The sequence below is a fragment of the Primulina eburnea genome, chromosome 3 (assembly GCF_022965805.1).
Source record: "Primulina eburnea isolate SZY01 chromosome 3, ASM2296580v1, whole genome shotgun sequence".
Taxonomy (NCBI): Eukaryota; Viridiplantae; Streptophyta; class Magnoliopsida; order Lamiales; family Gesneriaceae; genus Primulina; species Primulina eburnea.
The window spans coordinates 796,151-814,366 of record NC_133103.1 but is presented as its reverse complement, the minus strand read 5'-3'; the positions used below and the strand labels follow the sequence as shown (position 1 = coordinate 814,366).

At 35.0% G+C, this 18,216-nt stretch overlaps 5 protein-coding genes across 8 annotated transcripts; 2 read left to right on the top strand and 3 right to left on the bottom strand.

Moving 5' to 3' along the window:
• Positions 1-70: 70 nt before the first annotated feature.
• LOC140825068 (uncharacterized) lies at positions 71-1,868 on the bottom strand. The gene is made up of 3 exons (XM_073186588.1): positions 1,648-1,868; positions 829-978; positions 71-492 (listed from the first exon to the last, which is right to left on the bottom strand). The coding sequence occupies exons 1-3, from the start codon at positions 1,837-1,839 to the stop codon at positions 415-417; spliced, it is 420 nt and encodes a 139-aa protein (XP_073042689.1). The 5' UTR covers positions 1,840-1,868; the 3' UTR covers positions 71-414.
• Positions 1,869-3,520: 1,652 nt separating this feature from the next.
• Positions 3,521-4,645, top strand: LOC140828605 (probable steroid-binding protein 3). Its single transcript, XM_073191542.1, has 2 exons — positions 3,521-3,547; positions 4,072-4,645. Exons 1-2 carry the CDS (start codon positions 3,521-3,523, stop codon positions 4,438-4,440), a joined length of 396 nt encoding a protein of 131 aa, XP_073047643.1. The 3' UTR covers positions 4,441-4,645.
• Positions 4,646-8,151: 3,506 nt separating this feature from the next.
• LOC140825063 (probable folate-biopterin transporter 2) lies at positions 8,152-11,736 on the top strand. Of its 3 annotated transcripts, none has more exons than XM_073186580.1 (5): positions 8,152-8,892; positions 9,828-10,087; positions 10,185-10,280; positions 10,353-10,523; positions 10,840-11,736. In XM_073186580.1, exons 1-5 carry the CDS (start codon positions 8,526-8,528, stop codon positions 11,437-11,439), a joined length of 1,494 nt encoding a protein of 497 aa, XP_073042681.1. In that variant the 5' UTR covers positions 8,152-8,525; the 3' UTR covers positions 11,440-11,736. The 3 variants fall into 3 exon arrangements, with proteins under 3 accessions (XP_073042681.1, XP_073042684.1, XP_073042682.1); XM_073186583.1 differs by having other exon boundaries at positions 8,727-8,860; XM_073186581.1 differs by having other exon boundaries at positions 8,759-8,892; positions 9,815-10,087.
• A 34-nt stretch (positions 11,737-11,770) lies between these two features.
• On the bottom strand, positions 11,771-14,233 carry LOC140825064 (enhancer of rudimentary homolog). Of its 2 annotated transcripts, XM_073186585.1 has the most exons (4): positions 14,146-14,233; positions 13,058-13,151; positions 12,451-12,571; positions 11,771-12,063 (listed from the first exon to the last, which is right to left on the bottom strand). In XM_073186585.1, exons 1-4 carry the CDS (start codon positions 14,146-14,148, stop codon positions 11,973-11,975), a joined length of 309 nt encoding a protein of 102 aa, XP_073042686.1. In that variant the 5' UTR covers positions 14,149-14,233; the 3' UTR covers positions 11,771-11,972. The 2 variants fall into 2 exon arrangements, with proteins under 2 accessions (XP_073042686.1, XP_073042685.1); XM_073186584.1 differs by lacking the exon at positions 14,146-14,233 and having other exon boundaries at positions 13,058-13,157.
• A 990-nt stretch (positions 14,234-15,223) lies between these two features.
• Positions 15,224-17,208, bottom strand: LOC140825062 (probable phospholipid hydroperoxide glutathione peroxidase). The gene is made up of 6 exons (XM_073186579.1): positions 16,849-17,208; positions 16,382-16,458; positions 16,173-16,234; positions 15,952-16,070; positions 15,700-15,867; positions 15,224-15,421 (listed from the first exon to the last, which is right to left on the bottom strand). Exons 1-6 carry the CDS (start codon positions 17,110-17,112, stop codon positions 15,389-15,391), a joined length of 723 nt encoding a protein of 240 aa, XP_073042680.1. The 5' UTR covers positions 17,113-17,208; the 3' UTR covers positions 15,224-15,388.
• Between the last annotated feature and the right edge of the window lie 1,008 nt (positions 17,209-18,216).

Sequence of the window (18,216 nt, the reverse complement as noted above, 5' to 3'; positions counted from 1 at the left end):
ATTTTATAAAAAAATAGTTATTTATTTAAACATATAATTGGCCCGAAAAAAATAATAAATTAAAAGAATGTTAATAACTATGACGCAAACTCGAGCACAATAAATTGAATCTGAATCACCAACATTTGCTACGACTATGGGTCACTGTCCAAAAATGTAAAATATACTAAAAATGGAGAACATAGGACGAACAGCACTTGCAGTCTGTTGACAACTCAGTGCTCAAAGCCAAGAAAATAATTATTTGCTCAACATCAATTATTCGATAATGAATTTATCAAATCATATGATTTACAGCTTCCAACATAACAAAAAAAAAAGGCAGATTATGGTTGTTCGGAGACAGCCAAATTCGATATCAACTGAAGCAACTTAATAGTTCTGTTAGCTCCAACGACAAGAAATGGGATGCTCCTACTTTGAAACTGGAGGTTCTCCTAGCCATTTCGCGCGGTAACCGGTTCCTTTACAGTCAGAACAGCATGCAGAACCCTTCAAACACAGCGGTATATTTATGTCAGGCATCAGTGATCAAGTCTCCGCAAGAAATTAGATATGTGGTTCACATAACAATGTATTGGAGAGCAACTATTCATCCTCTAGTTTTACATAGTCACTTATACAGCACAACAATCGAAAATATATCGAAATGACAGGTCGTATACATCTAAAATATTTGAGTTGCCCCGTGATTTTTGGTGCAAGGGCAACCGCCCGCCACAAGGATTCAAATATTTGAATTGCACTATCGCTCTTTAGGGCTTAAGATTTTTGGTCCAACATAATGGTTACGTGCAGAATGAAGTCTTTACTTCGATCAATATTTACCTTTCCGGAGCATATAACACATGTGGTATTTCTGGAAGGGACTTGACACAGCATGTTATCACCTATAATGAAGAAACCAGTCCCACTGCACCATATGCATTCAACATGTCCCTCAGAGTTGCAACGAGAACATTCAACCGGCCTTGGTTGCTGCATTCACAATAGAGGTTGATCAAAGAAAGAAAAGTAGCCCTCTATACGGTTATCCAAAAGAAGTGTTGAATCAATGAAAGCGAAATACATTGGAATCAAGCTAGTAGATTCAATATAGATATTACAATCAAAGCGCAAAAAAAGTAAAAATTAACGGACAACGCTGTTTGGGATGAGGCTAACAAGTAACAACCATCCAACATAGGTTGCCCAACACATATGCTGAAAGTAGATACACCATTAAATATCAAAGATACTCAATCCCATCAGTAAAATTCGAATGATGCACAAAAGGCTACAGGAGGGGAAATTCCACCCTAGACGATGGATGAATCGCCAGCTCATCAATATAAGCCCGAATTTCTTCCTTTTCTTTCATACAACACTTTCTTCGTGATTCTACCAAATCAATTTAGGATCACCGGGTTAAACATTTTAGCTGTGGCTCATCAAAATATCACATAACAAATTAAAAATGCCTAATTTAGTTATGCCACATTCATCCCTCGATGGAAATTGAGAAACCCCGCGGTTTATTTTTTCAAGAATTCAAGACATCATACAGAAAAATCATCCAATCGATATTCATCTTTTCTAAAATTTCATGACAACCCAGCAAGATAATCGAATAGAACTTAATATCAACAGCAGAAAAACAACAAAAACCTGAGAAATCAACCAGGCACGCTCCATACGTTCAGAAAAATTAGGACTCCCGAAAGATTCTAACTTTGAAGCTCTTACTCTCCCCGCCCCAACACCGACCTTCCTTTTTGTCATCAATTCCACTTTCCCCCGTGATATGCCAAACTTTAACAGACCAAAATTAATGGGTTTGCAGCAAAAACAACACGACATTTTTGGCAAGAAATTTCAATTTTCCAACAACCCCACGGTTCCCCGCCCCTCCCTGTGATTTTTTTTTTAAAGTTCTGGGGGTCTTTCATACAAGACAGAACGAGATCACACGATCTTATGCAAACGCACGTTGTTGGCTTGATATGAAAATTTGCCTTGGGAATTCGCAAGACTGGAGGTCCAATTAAAATATTGTGGCCCGCCTATATATTGGGCCGTTCAGTCCTTACGCTCCGAACCGGACCCCACCCCCCCCCAACTTGGTATGTGTCCCTCTTGCGCTTTTGTCCATTTCGACGGCAGCACTTTGGTGTCAAAATCTGCTCTCGATTTTTCCCCTCCCTTTCCACGAGCTAACCAATGATTGGCCAAACAACGCCATCCTCACTAACTCAAATAATTAACGACGTTTTTTTTTTAAAGAAGGAACATCTCATGAGTAGTGTTCTTAAAAAACGCGCTTTTTATTTTAAGCGACATTGATTTAAGCCAAGCCACTCAATTACTCAGATATCGAGTGTTTTTTTAAGGAAGCTCATCTTGAACAGTGTTCTAAAAAACCTCCTTAACTTGAACCTCGACAAAACACTCCGCTTAGGAGAAAAGTGGAAGATAAAAGAGTTAAACTATGGTTAGATCGAATTAAGTGTAATTAAGGTGTTTAATTAAGTGTTTTTATGTACAATTAATCACATCTCTTTATTTTTAAATTTTTATTTTGAATGTATGTCTTTTTTAAAAAAATAATAATAAATTAGGTTTATAAGTTAGATATTTATTTTTAAATTTTATTTATGATTAAGCATATTTGATAATGATTTGACAAATATTTAGCATTTTTTAATGTGATATAGTTACAAAAACAAATAAAGATTGTAATTTTAAGATTTTTATGCTATTTTTAAATATGAGAATTAATGTATCAGACTTAAATTTATCAAATTTATATATTATTTTATCTATTTATTGGTTTGAGATAATTACAATTACACTAAAACTTTAAAAAAAAAACTTTTTCACGCTTAAGCTTGTACTAATCACGCTCAAGCTTGGAGCTCGACATCTGCGCTTCGGAGCGCTTTACGTTCTTTAGAACCTTAATATTGAGTAATTATGGAAGAGCTCTAGTTCAATTTTTCCTAGACATGTGTTGACTATTTGTAACATTATTTGTTAAAAAACAGATGGCATATTATTCAAACAATAATTACAATTCATCTCAAAACAATTACATAATTGATAATTAGATTTGACTCCAAAATCAATAATCCAAGTATTCAAATCACTAAGTAAAAGTAAAATAATCCATTAAACAAGATTTCAAAAGTAAATTATGCTGAAAAGATATTTCATCTTCAAATTGAGGATTAGCCGAAGTCATCCACGAGTGATTTGACTCATTAGTACCTATACTGCCTGCATTGGCTCATTAGTACTCTTTACTCTTTCAAAAACTTTGAAAAGTTGGTTCCTTAATCAGCCATCCATGAGCGATAATCGAATCTTCTCCGCATTCTTGAGACCGGACATTTTCATTCAGCAGCTCCTTAATTTGGTATTATCTTCCAACTTGACGATCTCAAATCACACTGCCGAAAGGCTTTACATCCGTGGTGACTGGTGATACTCAAAGCCAAGCCATTATAATTGTTATGTCATCCATTTTGGTTCTTTTACGTCAATGGCTACCGATTTCCTTTGGCCTGAAGTTATCAATTTTAAACACAAAAAAGTACACGATGCACACAGATAATATCATGACAGTGTAAAATACCATGCTAAGCACCAAAAGCAGAGGTAGTAGCACAAATTACTCGATTTGTGCGTGTTGAACTGAGAAAGAGCACAAAAATGACATGAAGAGCAAAATGGGAATTGCAACCACACGACTGTTGGTTCTAGTCTTCTAGAAGTTGACCTTCGGTTCTATGCTTTTTGTGAGATGGTCTCACGAATTGTATTTTGTGAGACATATATCTTATTTGGGTCATCCACGAAAAAATATTACTTTTTACGTATGTGTGAGACGAGTCAACCCTACCGATATTCATAATAAAATTAATATTTTTAACATAAAAAACAATATTTTTTCACAAATTATCCAAATAAGAGATATATCTCACAAAATATGATCCGTGATATCGTCGCACACAATTTTTTTGTCCTAAATTGGAACTTAACTTCAATTTATTTTAGTTTTTTAGAGGAATTTTAAAATATCTAGAAAAGTAGGTGTTTCTCGCTTCCCGTCTGCCGTTCCATTCACGCTCACCAAATCCAAAAACAAGAGATCAATGGAGCTCACTTCCACAACAGCTCAAAAACTATGATGGAACAGATCCATCCAAGCCGATATACGTGGCGATCAGGGGCCGAATATTTGACGTTACCACTGGAAAATCTTTCTACGGACCCGGCGGGGCGTACTGCATGTTCGCCGGCAAGGATGCCAGCCGCGCACTCGCTAAGATGAGCAAGGAAGAGCACGACGTCGTTCCCTCGCTTGATGGACTTACCGATAAGGAGATCGGCGTCCTTAATGACTGGGAGAAGAAATTCGAGGCCAAGTACCCTATCGTCGGTAGAGTTTCTAGTGCTTGAAAACTGGGAACCCTCCTTTTCTATGATTTTACTGTAAAATAAAGTGATTTGTGGTATGATCTATCGATATATGGAACTAGAATAAAGAACAATGCTTTTTTATGTAATATTTATGCTCGGATGTGTGTTTTGTATGAATATGATCTTGCTTATGGATGATTAAATTGGAAATTTTATTTAAATAATTGAGAATTTTATGCAGTTATTCTCATGGTGTAGCGAGTGATTGAGGGATTACTTTTATATTCATACTCGAGCCAGAATGTCCCTCAATCGTCCAAATGGTAATTTTATTCTTTTTATTGTTATTCTTGATTAGAATTATGGACCATCTTGTCAATTTTCAAATTGAATGTTATACAATGGTGAGGGGAGAAAGAAGATTGAAGTCTTTGGTATGTCTTGATCGGAGATTAACAATAGGGTAGACTGTAGACATTACTGTAGCTTGCATATCATTCATTATGCTTAAAATCAATCACCAGGGCTTTAGTATGAGTTCAGGTGATGGTGGTGTTTTTACTCTGTTTGATTCTTATCCTTGTCTCGTGGTGCTTATTTGTTCGAGCGGTTGGCACGTCAAGTTCCCTGAGTCGATTGTGAAGTTTTGGTCAAGTTTTGTTCTATTGTATTATGTGTGATCAATGTAGCTTAATAAAGAAGCCATGGTTGAATCTTAGTTTTGAAACTGTCTTGTGTATAATTGTGAATTCTTGATATCATGTTGTTTTAGTTGGGGATTAAGTCTGTTTTTTACGTTAAATGCCAGCTTGCATTTTAAGTTGCCTATGTTTTACAACCATCCAAATCTTCAACGACATTCTGTGCTGCAACCTTTCTTATGATAAATATATATTGGTTGTGTGTCTCACTGAATGTATAATCACCAATGTTACCGCTTCACCCTTTGTGGTGGCTGCACTGCTGTGCTACCTGGATTGACATTGAAGGTTGTGGGCTCAGGTTATCAAACCCGTGTGTTTTTGGGAATTAATCGTATAACGTAGACGCTTCACTTGATCCCTCTTTTAGTAACTTGTTTTTCAGTTATTAATCCACAGGTTCGGATTATGTCTTAAAGCATCGGTAAGCAACTTTAATTATGTTGTTTGATGTTACCGGGATCAGCCATGCAGAAGTTGCACTCCCCCTCCCTCCCTTTTCAAGAAAATTGTAATATTTGTGTACAATTTTTTTAAACGTATGAGAGAACTACGTTTTAATATTTTTATATAATATCTCCCAAATAACAATTTTATTTTGTTGGGTTGAAAGATTTAATTTGGATGAAATTTATGATGCCGAAGAATATGTATTTTCGGATGATCGAGAAGCAAAAAGAGATCCACGATAGGATAGGGAGAAAATGAGGCAATGTTATCTTGATAATGCATGCGTGATTATATTTGGTACATCGAATACAAAAAGTCAAAGAAGACAAATTTAATAATACATTATAATTAAGGAGGGGTGTAAAATATATTTTGTGAATGAATATGCTATTTGTTCTTCAATGCTAACCAAATCATTGACGATATTCTTCGTGAAATGGTGACGGAGTTGTGTGTGTTTAGATCTGACATAGAAAACTTCGACATATCAATAGTAGACATGTTAAATTTTTCAGAACTCTTCGTAACCATATTGCTTCACAAGTGGCAACAATATAGTCTGCTTCTTCATATGAAAGTGCGACCGTTTCATAGCTTATTTACGTCTGAAAAATCAGTGGTATAAATGTGATGATGATTGGATAACAGAGGTGGATGAAGGGACCGTTAAAGCTTCACAATGCTACTCTATTTTCTACGTACAAAAAGGTCTATACCACAGGATCTGAGCTGCCAACCCCTGTCGCCACTGACTGACCCTTTGTTTCCTATTGCTGGCTGTTGCTAGGCGAGGTATCCATCAAAGAAATCTCTCGTAATGGCATATGCTTTGAATGATTTTTGTTGATGGCACAAGCACCCGCAGCTTCGTTCCAGGAGGCAAAGCTTTGAATGGCCGTTCCACAAAGTGCATTTCCAAGATCACTGCCCTCCATCGGTAGTATCTTTTAATGATTCTTGCGGTTAAATTCAGTTGTCATTGCAGTTGAGAGTAAATTGTTTTCCAGGCGCTGATATTTGTTTGACTTGGAACAGGGTTGTCTCTTGATTGTGAAATGGCAACCAGATATTCCTTTTTCAATTCTTGGGGAAACCATAATTAGAAATTTACTGAAAATTTGCTTCGTTTATTTTGCTTTTGGATATTTGGATTGAGATTAATACATTATAAATGTTAATTCCATTTTAATTTTTTTAAGCAATACTGCAGTATATGGTGATACACTTGATCGTTTTTAACTAGGAATTAGTTTATCCAGTAAGGTGGATAGTTTTGCTGGAATATGAAGCTAGAACACATGGGAATTGGGATTAGGTAGGTATACAAATTGTTACTGAAAATTCAAAACTTATTTCTGCTTATTTTTATTTTTATTCGAGTTTGAGCTCGTTTCGAAGTTCGAAAATTTTAAATTTTGGTTGAAATCGCACTACATTAAGATAAAATATAAACCACATAATATAAAAATATTTCTGATTTAAAATTCACCCATTTTTAATACACGTCCATAATTTGGTATGAATTTCTATGATAGTGTTACTTCTAAATAAGAAGTATGACCAACTTTGATCAAAAGAGTAAGTGAGTATCGGTGATGTGCAATTAAATATTTCAAGAATTTGATTAATTAATTTTGGATCATGATAGATTTGGATATATTGACAGAATAATCTTTCTAAATCAGAAGTTCTCTATATTTTGTATAATATCATAATTTTTTTAACCTCAATGAGAAATAAAATTTTAAGAAGAGATAATTTTCTTAACATCAATCAGCCGACAAAATTAAAATTTTGTTTAAGTGCATTAAATTGTTTATTTAATCATTCAAAAAAATATTATTTAACAAAATGTAAAATATTGCAATACAATATAATGCGAGACGTTCTCATGAATCTATATCTATTAGACGAGTTCTGTTTCATGTTTACAAAATAAATTAATACTTTTGATATTAAAAATAATAATTTTTCATAGATTAAATCATATTAGATATAGGTCTCATAAAATTAATTAATTAGACAATCTCATGAGAATTTTTGTATGCTTTAATTAATTATGAGCTCAATGTATCATCAAAGGAAAATAAATTCTTAACAAATTCAATTTGAATTTGAAAATATAAAAGAAAATAGGATTTAGTATTTACGAAATGATCATAAATTGAGTGTTTTAAGATGATTTTTTAATGATAAGTAACTACAATTTAATTGTGGCAAAAATTTGTGTGAGACGGTCTCACGGGTATTATTTGTGAGACGGATCTCTTATTTGGGTCACCCATGAAAAAGTATCACTTTTTATGCTAAGAGTATTACTTTTTATTGTGAATATGGGTAGGGTTGACCCGTCTCACGGATTATGATCCGTGAGACGGTCTCACATGAGACTCACTCTTTAATTGTAACTAAATCATAATTATTTTTGTGGTTGTTTTCACTTCTTCTTTTTTTTTTTTTTTTTTTTTTTTGGCCTGAGATGCCAATGACACGTATTTTTGAGTAATTGGTGGTTCTAAATAAACGAATATATAATATGGATATTTTGTTATTTATACTTGTTTTAGCATAAGATTACTTCATATTTAATCCAAATGGGTCCATATTTGAATTCTTTTATTATTTTTATGGCGTATTGTCTCACTTCAGCAATCTTCGACATTTGAAGTTCCTCATCCTCGGTTATTTTTTTTACATTACTATTCATTGATTGTTGGAAGGATAAGAAATCACTTGCGCGGAGATTGTCAAGACTCGAGCAGTTAAGATATTGACTTCCCAGCTAAGCTTATTTGAGATTTCGGCCCTTTTGATGTTGAATTGATAAAAAAAAAAAAAGAATCAAGATCCGTTTTTTGGCAGAAAAGTTGACTTCTTTAACACAAACTTCGCAAATGTGTCCAAGAGCGGCTGGGTTTTGAACTGGGTTCTTGTTCGTTTCTTGAAAGCATTAGAGAAATAGATCGCAAAATCATGGGGGAGGAACCGAGACTCCTTCCTCATAATGAAGAAGTGCAAGAGAACGAGCAGCCGAAAAACAGGATCTTGAGCTGTGTTTCTACACCAGTTTCTTGGTTCAGCATGCTTGCAAAAGAATTGCACTGGAGTTTTGTGTTTGGGGTAATGGTTGTATATGGAATCAGCCAAGGTTTTGGCGGATCTTTAGCAAGGGTGGGGACTGAGTATTACATGAAGGATATTCAGAAAGTGCAGCCTTCTGAAGCTCAGGTTTATTCTGGAATCACTTCCATTCCCTGGATTATCAAGCCTCTGTGGGGTCTTCTTACTGACGTCGTTCCTATTTTGGGGTATCATCGGAGATCTTATTTTGTCTTTGCTGGTAAACATGTCTGATGTCTTTGGATTTGTTGAGTTTGATTTTCTTGTAGCTTATTTGCCTTGTTTGTTTGTCCCTTACTGTTTACATAAGATGGAGTTAGATCCAATTTGCCATATATCGTTTGATATTATCGTGATTCTTGATTGCAAAGCGTGATTCTGTCTGTTTCTGCTATAAAGTAGACTCCGTTTAGGTAAAAAGTTGTCAGTAAACTATGTTTGAACTCAACATGTCAGATGCTATTCTGTGAGAACTGGTATGAATTTTTTCACTTTACTGCCATTTGAATTGATAGTAAGGCTTCTAAGGCTTACCTATTTGAGTGATATTGGTGATTACAATATGTCAGAGGGATATAACTAGAAATTTCGGAAATTGGATAGTGAAATAAGAAATTATGACCTGGAAGGTTCAACAGTTTGTGTTTCTATGTTCTTGATGGGATTACATTTTGTCTCATAAGATATAAAGAATAAGAGTTGGAAAAAATAAATAATTACTTAAGCAGTATGAAAAATATGGAAAATTTCTGCATGCATACAGATTATAAGATGCTTGTTTCGTCACAAAAGCCCTCAAGTTTTCTAGAAGTGTCCAGGAGCTTTCACCAGAAGAAATATATCCTTGGATCGAAGTATTTCATTACTGTCAAGATTGATAAGACTTTGAATCATGAAGATAAATATTTTGGATACACATTTTGAATATTCAAAACTTTGCAATGTCAAATGTGAAAACTAAAGTTGATGCCACCACAATTATTGTTGGCTTGATTATATTTGTGGGAAAGATATATCCTTACAACTTTGTTTCCCTGTGATCTTGAATTTTTCCAGACATTTGTAGCAGACAGCTATTCTTCCAACTTCTTGAATATAAAAGCTGATGTCAATATGATACCAACGTACAAGTGATTCTATAGATTTTTTTGCCAGGTTTCCTCGGTGTTGTTGCCATGCTCTTCTTATCACTGCACAATGAGCTGCACATAGTACTGGCATTGCTGTTTTTGACAGCTGCAAGTGCCAGTGTTGCGATTGCAGATGTAACTGTCGATGCATGCGTTGCACAGAATAGCGGTACTCATCCTTCCCTAGCAGCAGATATGCAAAGCTTATGCTCCTTTAGCTCTTCGATTGGCTCTCTCGTGGGATTCTCCATTAGCGGTATCTTTGTCCACTTAATTGGTCCTCAGGTAATCTTTAGGCATCATTCTCGAGAAAATCTTGTATTTCGGTTTAGGGATTACAATTAAAGTGATTGTTTTACCCTTTAATTGTCAAAATAAAAAGGGAGTGTTTGGCTTGTTGATGATACCTGCCGGGCTCGTTTTGTTAGTTGGTGTCTTGCTCAACGAGCCTCAAACATCCTTTTTTGAATACGAACAGGTATTCTCATCCTCTTATTGTGGCTTTTTTCTTACCAAATGATGGAGCTCTAAATTTAAGTCATGTCATCAGATCAACCAGAATTTTATTAATGCTGGTAAAACTATGTGGAAGACGTTAAAACTTCCTGACGTGTGGCGGCCATGTTTATACATGTATGTATCCTTTTCGTTGAGTCTTAATATCTCCGAGGGGATGTTCTATTGGGCCACAGATTCAAAGGCCGGTCCATCATTTTCCAAGGTACATCTTTTCACAATTCTTTGTTGTCATCGATCCTAAAGGAATCATCTCTAGATCTCAGATGCTGGTCACATTTTGAAGGATAAGCGTCAATAGATTTTTAAGTAAAAGCAATGGCCTATTTTTAGCAACTATGGTGAACTATTTTTAGCAGATGTAGTCGTTAGTAGGACAAATCGTTTACGGGACTGTTGTAAAGTAGCACACAACAGCCCTACCCCACAATATTAGTTTCTCCATACTTGACTAAGTTTATGAATCCGCCCCTATTCAGCAAACAACTTGCATGCTGACACTTGCTATCCTCTGAACGCAGGAACTCATTGGATACATAATGGCAATCGGGTCGGTAGGATCCCTTTTAGGGGCGATACTATATCAATACAGACTAAAAGACTATCCCTTTCGTGATCTACTCTTCTGGGCTCAGATTCTTTCTTGTCTCTCAGGAATGCTCGATTTGGTGATGGTTCTTAGATGGAACTTAAAGTTCGGATTACCAGATTTTTTGTTCGTAGTGATTGATGCAAGTGTGTCTCAATTGATTGGAAGGCTTAAATGGATGCCACTACTTGTTTTAAGTGCAAAGCTCTGCCCTCCAGGAATCGAAGGCACTTTCTTCGCATTGCTTATGTCGATTGACAATGCTGGGCTTCTCACTGCTTCGTGGTTGGGTGGCTTGTTACTTCATATTTTTAATGTAACAAGGACTGAATTTCACAAGTTTTGGATTGCGATTTTGATAAGGAACTTACTCAGGATCACCCCATTGTTTCTGCTGTTTCTGGTACCAAGAGCTGATCCCAAGTCTACTATATTTACAGATGAAGTTCTGGATTCGAACGAGGATTCAGGTGTTGAAGAATTAGATGATGTTGAACTTGTAGCTCTGGTTAAGAGCGTGGATGGCAGATAGATTTAATGGGAAAGAGACACAGAAGATGCTGTGTTGTTTCATTCTTTAGCAGGCAAGATTTGTTCATTATGGATTGGTGGGCATGAATCTTGCTAATACTATGCTCGTTACGTACTTTCATACCGATAGGGTAACTTTGTTAGAGTGAGCGATTAGGTCGAGGAACAAAGGCGTAACAAGAACAAATATGTATTTGGATATTTTTAAAAAGGTTTACAATCCACGTTTTGAATCAACAACCTGTATATAAGACAGCTGAATTGTCTGTGAGACAATGCCATACTGTATTGCTTAAAATGACAGGCTAAAATTTCACACCATACGCAGGACAAGAAAATTCGAAAGCAAGAAGCTTGAAAGCACTTGTACAGTAATACATCACAGATCACACCAAGAAGAAGTTTTGTAACGAAATGGCACAAAGTTTTGTATATTAGTGTAGGATTTGGATAATAGAATCCGACTGACCAACTCAGCGGATTAAGCTTTTAACTGCAATATGCAGTAAGAAATTATCTGCACAACTTAAGACTTCATTGAGCCAACTTCTTTAAGTGCTGTAATGTCCTCTGCTTTATCCACTGCCGATCATAAGGTAGGTATGCCTGCACTGAGTGATCATAGCTGCAAAAAAAATAACAGGGAACTGTTTAAATTACTTTGACCATGGCAACAGCCTCTAAAAGGCAGTTCAGAATTAGGTCGTAGTTCAACAGTAGAAGATTGCAACTAAATGCTTAAAGGGCAGGAACGTGTTAGCCAGCATTTTATAGGGTAACGGTAGGACTGCATGAGGTAGAACTTAGCGTTTGAAGCCATCAGACGGTAGGCTGATAATTATAAGTTCAACAGAACAAATTGGTTTGCCATATGCAATTCCGTATTCAAGAAATTAAAATATTCATTCATTTGCACGCACTTTCATCGGTTCATGTCCATGATGGCCAGATTGGGCTGGTCTTCTCTTTGCACAAGAGAGAGAGAGAGAGAGAGAGAGAGAGAGAGATTTACATTAATGCACTCAAATCAGCAAGCCCGTCAATGAAATTGTAAAGATCTGAAATGTCATAAGTTATGTTTCTTATGGCTGGGTACAGTTCCTTGATTTTTCTTTCATATAGTCCACATATCCCTGCAGAACGTCATGAAACCCAAACACTTTACGATGATAATGTAAACATCATCCAAACCCTGTACAGTGAACACAATCTTATTGATGGCAATATGAAAACCAATGTCTGGGATGGCCTAGACACGGAAGGTTCAAAAAGGCAAAACATGACAAATAAAACAAGTGATTTGAAAGTGACAAAGTAACAAAAATATACAAGGACTCCACACATAAAATGGAAAATTAAGTTTCTTCTCTACACCTTTCAATATCTATTACGCGATTTAACCAACACATGATATCTCATAATGAAGCTTTTCGGAGCTTACAATACTCCAAATAAGTGTAACAATTAGAATCTTATATATAATGAAGGGTTTTGCATTCATTTCTCCATAATTGAATGTACTTACACTTGTTTCCCTAGCATGTTATCATTTTTGTACTTATACGAGAGGTAAGTGTCATGTAAAAATCTCATTTAATAAAACATAATTTAGTACATACCATCCATGGCTTGACTGATGGAGTCATAATCCATGAAAGTCCGAGTTGCTCGATGCTGAGATGTTTGCATGAGAATAATAGTATGCCTGTTCGACTGCATATGTTTTGCAGGTGGGAACATCAAAGAACTGAGCTACCACTAATTCATAAACTATTTGAAGCCATTATCGCAATTAAGTTGAGCATGGAAAAACGCTATGAACCTTGGATAGAATGAAGTTAAAATAGATAGGAAACAATTTCTACGACAAAGAATCTTCAACAAAAAGAATTATGATTTATGACTCAAAATGAGATAATTCCTTGGCTCCAGTATGCTTCCTGAGGTTAATTGTACACATGATGAACTCGCATTTCACAAACTAATAAGATTACTGAAACAGATGAAATGTAAAACAAGAGAAACGAAAATATATGTTAAGGTGGATAAGATTAAGAGGGAGTGTTGGAGTTCGGAGTGGAGATTAAGAGTTTCATGATAGGGCTGGCAGAACAAGATCATGAAAGAAGAATGTTCTTTCATCATGGTCATCCAGCAATTCGATATTATAAACGAGCCTGCATTTCCAGTATCAAGAATAACATTCACCAGAAATGATCATTCGAAGGATTAAGAATCTATGGTTAAAAAGACTCGACAACAAAAAAATCATCCCTGACACTTTCTTGTGCTCTTCTAATAAAAATTGCCAAACAGTAAGAGGAAAGCTCAACAAAGATTCTCTCTTTGACCTATACACTACATCAGCATTTGCATAAGTAATAAATGAAAAAAATAAAATATTTGCTCGGAGCCTGAATTAACGGATTCAACCTGTATCTAACCATAATAAGCTATATTCAAGCAAACACAAACGCGAATTAAAAACAAAATATAACAGACATATGTACACAGGCACCAACTTTAACTTAATGATTCAATAAACTTGAAATATTAACAGTAATTAGACGAATTAGCTGCACAAGTAAAACCAAAACACAAGAAGTTCCCCTAACAAATAGAATCAAAAGAAAAGGGAAAATTAGGTCATCAATAAAATTAAATTCCACAGAGGCGCAGATGGAGAAATAGAGATGGAAAGCTTTACCATTTCGATGAAACGAACAATTCAGAGGCGAGCGAAATAATGGGGACTAGTTATTCTCTGTATTCAGTTTTTTTATAATTGATATTTGAATTATTAAAATAAAAAAAAATGGAAGTGTGAGTTGAAATTTTAAATAAGAAACAAAAAAAATGTAATATTAATATCATTTAAAGATGAAATTGAAAGAAAAAATTGACGTTTTTTTAAATGATTATTCATATCTTCAACTTTAATAAAATAGAATAGATTTTAACGTCACATAATTATGGTCGCATTTTCAGTTTTTGAAAATTCTAATTTGATAACAAGTTTTTTTCGTTTAGGTTTTGATTCAATTTTATAGTATTTTATATATCGATTTATATTATTTAGAAACATATTCGATTGATTCATTGGTGTCATTCTAAAATTGTAAAATAATCATTTAATTAAATTTTTATAGTTATATATATATTATTAATTATTTTTTAGTAAAATTATAATTAGTTATACAAATTTCATATATATATATATGTGTATAAATAGAAATACAATAATTTATATTTGAATAATTAAAATTAAATTCAATTACTAATAACCTAAATACAAACAAAATATTGTTTTAAAATACAATTTAAATAGTCGATTCGGTTTTGAGTGCCAAAAAAACATAATAATTTCGGTTTTAAGATATAAAACCGAAATAAAACTTTAGATCATGAAATTCAAGTCATTTCGTTTCAAATTATTCAATCAAATTTACCTCAAATTATTTTAACGCAGTGTGATTAAATTAAAATAAATAAATGCACCAAATACTCGAACTAGACCGGACACTTGGCTTGGTAACTCGGTTCTATTGTACTAAATTATTAATTTTACCACTGGAAAACCAATGGAGAACCGAGAACACACATCTTGTAAGATTGAAGGGTGAAGTTAATTTTCCTTTTCTTTTCTTGTTTCAACTGTATTTCATTGACTCCCTCTATGTAGAAGAAATCAATATATCAGTCATAGCCATATACCATCATCGATTGCAGCTAGAAAATCTCTCAAGTTCGTTGCATAAAAAAAAATCTTAAGAAGAAGCCAAACATTTGAAGAGGAAAATTTGATGCAGGCGTGGCAAAATACTCCAAAGTTGTGGAAACAAGATTTTAGTCTATACATCACATGTATTTTTTAGAGCTGCATAATCTTCCTCGTCTCGCGTTCTATTTCTCCTTCTTTATAGTACTGGATAACATATATCTGGAGTCATTTATGCAGCTGCGAGTGCCTTCTGTATATCCTTCTGCAACAAATGGTAAATATGAACAAAATTTAGCGAATGCAACACCGTCATTCAAAAGCTTCGGAGAAAATAACTCGACAGAGCAGGAGTAGGAAGTTGATTGACAATGTGATTTGATGGAGTTTAGGGATGATGTTTATGTTTCCAGAAAGGTAATACTGAGATTTCTTCTCACTTGCAACTCTATAACTAATGTGTTCAGAGAATGGAGCAGTTACGGCATTCCGGCACTGTCTGTGACTTGTTTTATTGTAGAACCAAAGCAAGAAGTTATTTACCTCTATTTGATAAGGAGAAGTTGTTGGCGCATATCGTTGGACAACTACACCATTTTTGTCCACCAAGAATTTCTCGAAGTTCCATTTAATCAAATCACCAAATAATCCTCCAGCATTTTTCTTCAGAAATTCGTAAACCGGAGCAGTATTTGGTCCATTCACATCAATCTGTTCTAAATGAAAACAAGTTACTGGCATATACTTTTTTTGAATTCAAAAGTTGCAAGAACAAAAAAACTCAATACTAAGAACCTTATCAAAAATGGGAAACTCTGCTTTATATCTTGTGCAAGCAAACTGCTTAATTTCTGCGTTTGAACCCGGTTCTTGGCCCCCGAACTGATTACAAGGGAAGGCTAGTATTTCAAATCCTACATTTTACGAATTTTGTTGTCATCTATTTCAATTAATACAGTCATCACCAAACTAGTTAGGCCAAATGGCTTATTAGGTAGACTGAAGCCAAACCTAACCTTGAGTTTTGTATTTGTCGTAGACATTAGACAGCTCCGGGTAGTTTGAGGATGTCAATCCACTGAATCCAAATCCATTAACAAATATTAGTTCAGGACGCATACAAATATATATAAATCTTAATCAGAGAAACAATGTTAGAAGATTCAAACAGAACACGTAACACCAAAAATATGGAACTCTATAGAGTATATGGTGGTTGAAATACCATTTTGAAGCGACATTCACTATTAAAAGAACCTTTCCTTTGAATTTGCTGAGGGCAACATCATTCCCATCAATATCCTGTTTTCGATGAGAAAAACAAGACAGGGATATTAAGTAATAATCCAAGTAACTGAACTTAACTATCAATCAATCAGAATCAAGAACAAGAGAATTGGATATTAGTGCTGCACAAATATGAAGAGGCGTCAACATCTCAAAAGGGTAACGAAGGGGAAAAGAACATTGTTACCACCATGAAGAAATTGACAGTGCTAGAAATTGAACCCAAATACCAACGATAAGTAACCTTCTCTTTTGGTTTCATAAAGCCATTTTAGAAAGGAAGTTGGAAACATACAGAATTTTTGAGTGGCTGGTATTGCTAATTTTTTATAAATGCCAGTTAAAGGCTACTTAATCGAGAACATAAAATACAGATCACGCGAGTGAACAAGTAAAAAGGGTTACCTTGACAGTAAAGTCGTGTATAGTCTTCTCTGTGGCGGCTCTTGCAAAAACAGCTGAAAAATATCGGGACTTTAAGGGAAGCCCAGATATATTTGAGGACAAACTCGAGAACCCGTCTCGCCAGAAAGCAGATTTTGATGAACCAAGGTTTGTTTCATGCGAAGAATCAAGAAACGCCACGGAAGAAATTTTTGATCTGGGCTGTTGTTTGGCCGGGCCTAAAATACGGACAGGCAGAACAGAAGAGACGGTCATGGAAGCCATTGTTAGGTGCTAAGTGTCGCGCTCAGAGTATCGAAGTTTGCACGCTCTGTGGAAGAATGGAGAAAGAGCTGTTTGATGGATAATCGAGTGCAAGCGTGGATCGATTCCCGAGGTGGGGACAAGATAAACTATACTGGTCCACGGTTACACGGTTTGCGTTTTGTAATTAATTTTATGTATATTAAATCGAAAGATACCATAATTGTAAAATATAAAAAAAGATTAAATTATAATTCAAAATAATAATAATAAAATAAATTGTAATTTTTTTAAAAAATAAAAACAGAAGAAAACAGAATTACAGGCCAGAATATTATTTTAAATCTATAAATAGATATATTTCTTTCGTTTTTCGTTTTCCTTTTTTTCCCCTATGAAGCATTTAAATGCAATTTGTGGGATTTGTAGTAATTTATAAGGCATTGAAGTGTCAATAATTTCAAATTTAGTTGTTATTTACATACGATGCTAGCTGTAAACTAAATCACAAGGATTGGTTTAATCTTTTACTTTCCTGAAAAGATTGATTATTTGAAGTATTATGATGATAGGAATTATGAAACATTTGTTACAAAATATATGGAAGAAACAGAAAGGTATACGAAAAATCGACGAGCTATTGTCGTAAAGAAAACAGTAGCACAATGCTTAAAGTAAAGCAAACCGAGGTCTGTATATAATACAGTGTCATTAAAAGAGATTAGTCCCCTCTGGTATGTGCTTCGAGAATGAACTTGGACGTCTGTTTCCCAGGATACAACGGAACAACCAGCAGTACCCTAGCACGATATACCATTACGGCGAACTGAAATGTATATCAACTTTATCACTAGTGCAGAGTAATGACAGAGGAACAACAGCCATTGGAAGCAGCAGCAGCAGCCGAGACAACAAAGCAGAGCAAAGCTTCGAAAATATCAGAATGCAGGAGAGTGTGTTGGGTGTGTGAAGGACTTGAGGCTGCCCCTATATATAGGCACTCCGGTTCCATATGAACAGTCACGGTTGGCCATCCTAAAGGACAAAGGTCAGCCCAGCTGGAGAGTGTGTTGGGTGTGTGAAGGACTTGAGGCTGTCCCTATATATAGGCGCTCCGGTTCCATA

What these genes read in the sequence shown, in the direction of transcription:
- LOC140825068 (XM_073186588.1), bottom strand. Translation starts at nt 1,839, where the DNA reads ATGTCGTGTTGTTTTTGCTGCAAACCCATTAATTTTGGTCTGTTAAAG. An exon ending in GTGCCTGGTTGATTTCTCAG is followed by an intron (nt 979 to 1,647) that starts GTTTTTGTTGTT and finishes TTGTGAATGCAG; the next exon opens with CAACCAAGGCCGGTTGAATG. An exon ending in GTGTTATATGCTCCGGAAAG is followed by an intron (nt 493 to 828) that starts GTAAATATTGAT and finishes CTGTGTTTGAAG; the next exon opens with GGTTCTGCATGCTGTTCTGA.
- LOC140828605 (XM_073191542.1), top strand. Translation starts at nt 3,521, where the DNA reads ATGGCTACCGATTTCCTTTGGCCTGAA. An exon ending in CCGATTTCCTTTGGCCTGAA is followed by an intron (nt 3,548 to 4,071) that starts GTTATCAATTTT and finishes CTAGAAAAGTAG; the next exon opens with GTGTTTCTCGCTTCCCGTCT.
- LOC140825063 (XM_073186580.1), top strand. Translation starts at nt 8,526, where the DNA reads ATGGGGGAGGAACCGAGACTCCTTCCTCATAATGAAGAAGTGCAAGAG. An exon ending in TCCACTTAATTGGTCCTCAG is followed by an intron (nt 10,088 to 10,184) that starts GTAATCTTTAGG and finishes CAAAATAAAAAG; the next exon opens with GGAGTGTTTGGCTTGTTGAT. An exon ending in CCGGTCCATCATTTTCCAAG is followed by an intron (nt 10,524 to 10,839) that starts GTACATCTTTTC and finishes CTCTGAACGCAG; the next exon opens with GAACTCATTGGATACATAAT.
- LOC140825064 (XM_073186584.1), bottom strand. Translation starts at nt 13,157, where the DNA reads ATGCAGTCGAACAGGCATACTATTATTCTCATGCAAACATCTCAGCAT. An exon ending in CATCAGTCAAGCCATGGATG is followed by an intron (nt 12,572 to 13,057) that starts GTATGTACTAAA and finishes GACGTTCTGCAG; the next exon opens with GGATATGTGGACTATATGAA. An exon ending in GCTGATTTGAGTGCATTAAT is followed by an intron (nt 12,064 to 12,450) that starts GTAAATCTCTCT and finishes TTTTTTTTGCAG; the next exon opens with CTATGATCACTCAGTGCAGG.
- LOC140825062 (XM_073186579.1), bottom strand. Translation starts at nt 17,112, where the DNA reads ATGGCTTCCATGACCGTCTCTTCTGTTCTGCCTGTCCGTATTTTAGGC. An exon ending in TACACGACTTTACTGTCAAG is followed by an intron (nt 16,459 to 16,848) that starts GTAACCCTTTTT and finishes CATCGAAAACAG; the next exon opens with GATATTGATGGGAATGATGT. An exon ending in GTGAATGTCGCTTCAAAATG is followed by an intron (nt 16,235 to 16,381) that starts GTATTTCAACCA and finishes ATTTGGATTCAG; the next exon opens with TGGATTGACATCCTCAAACT.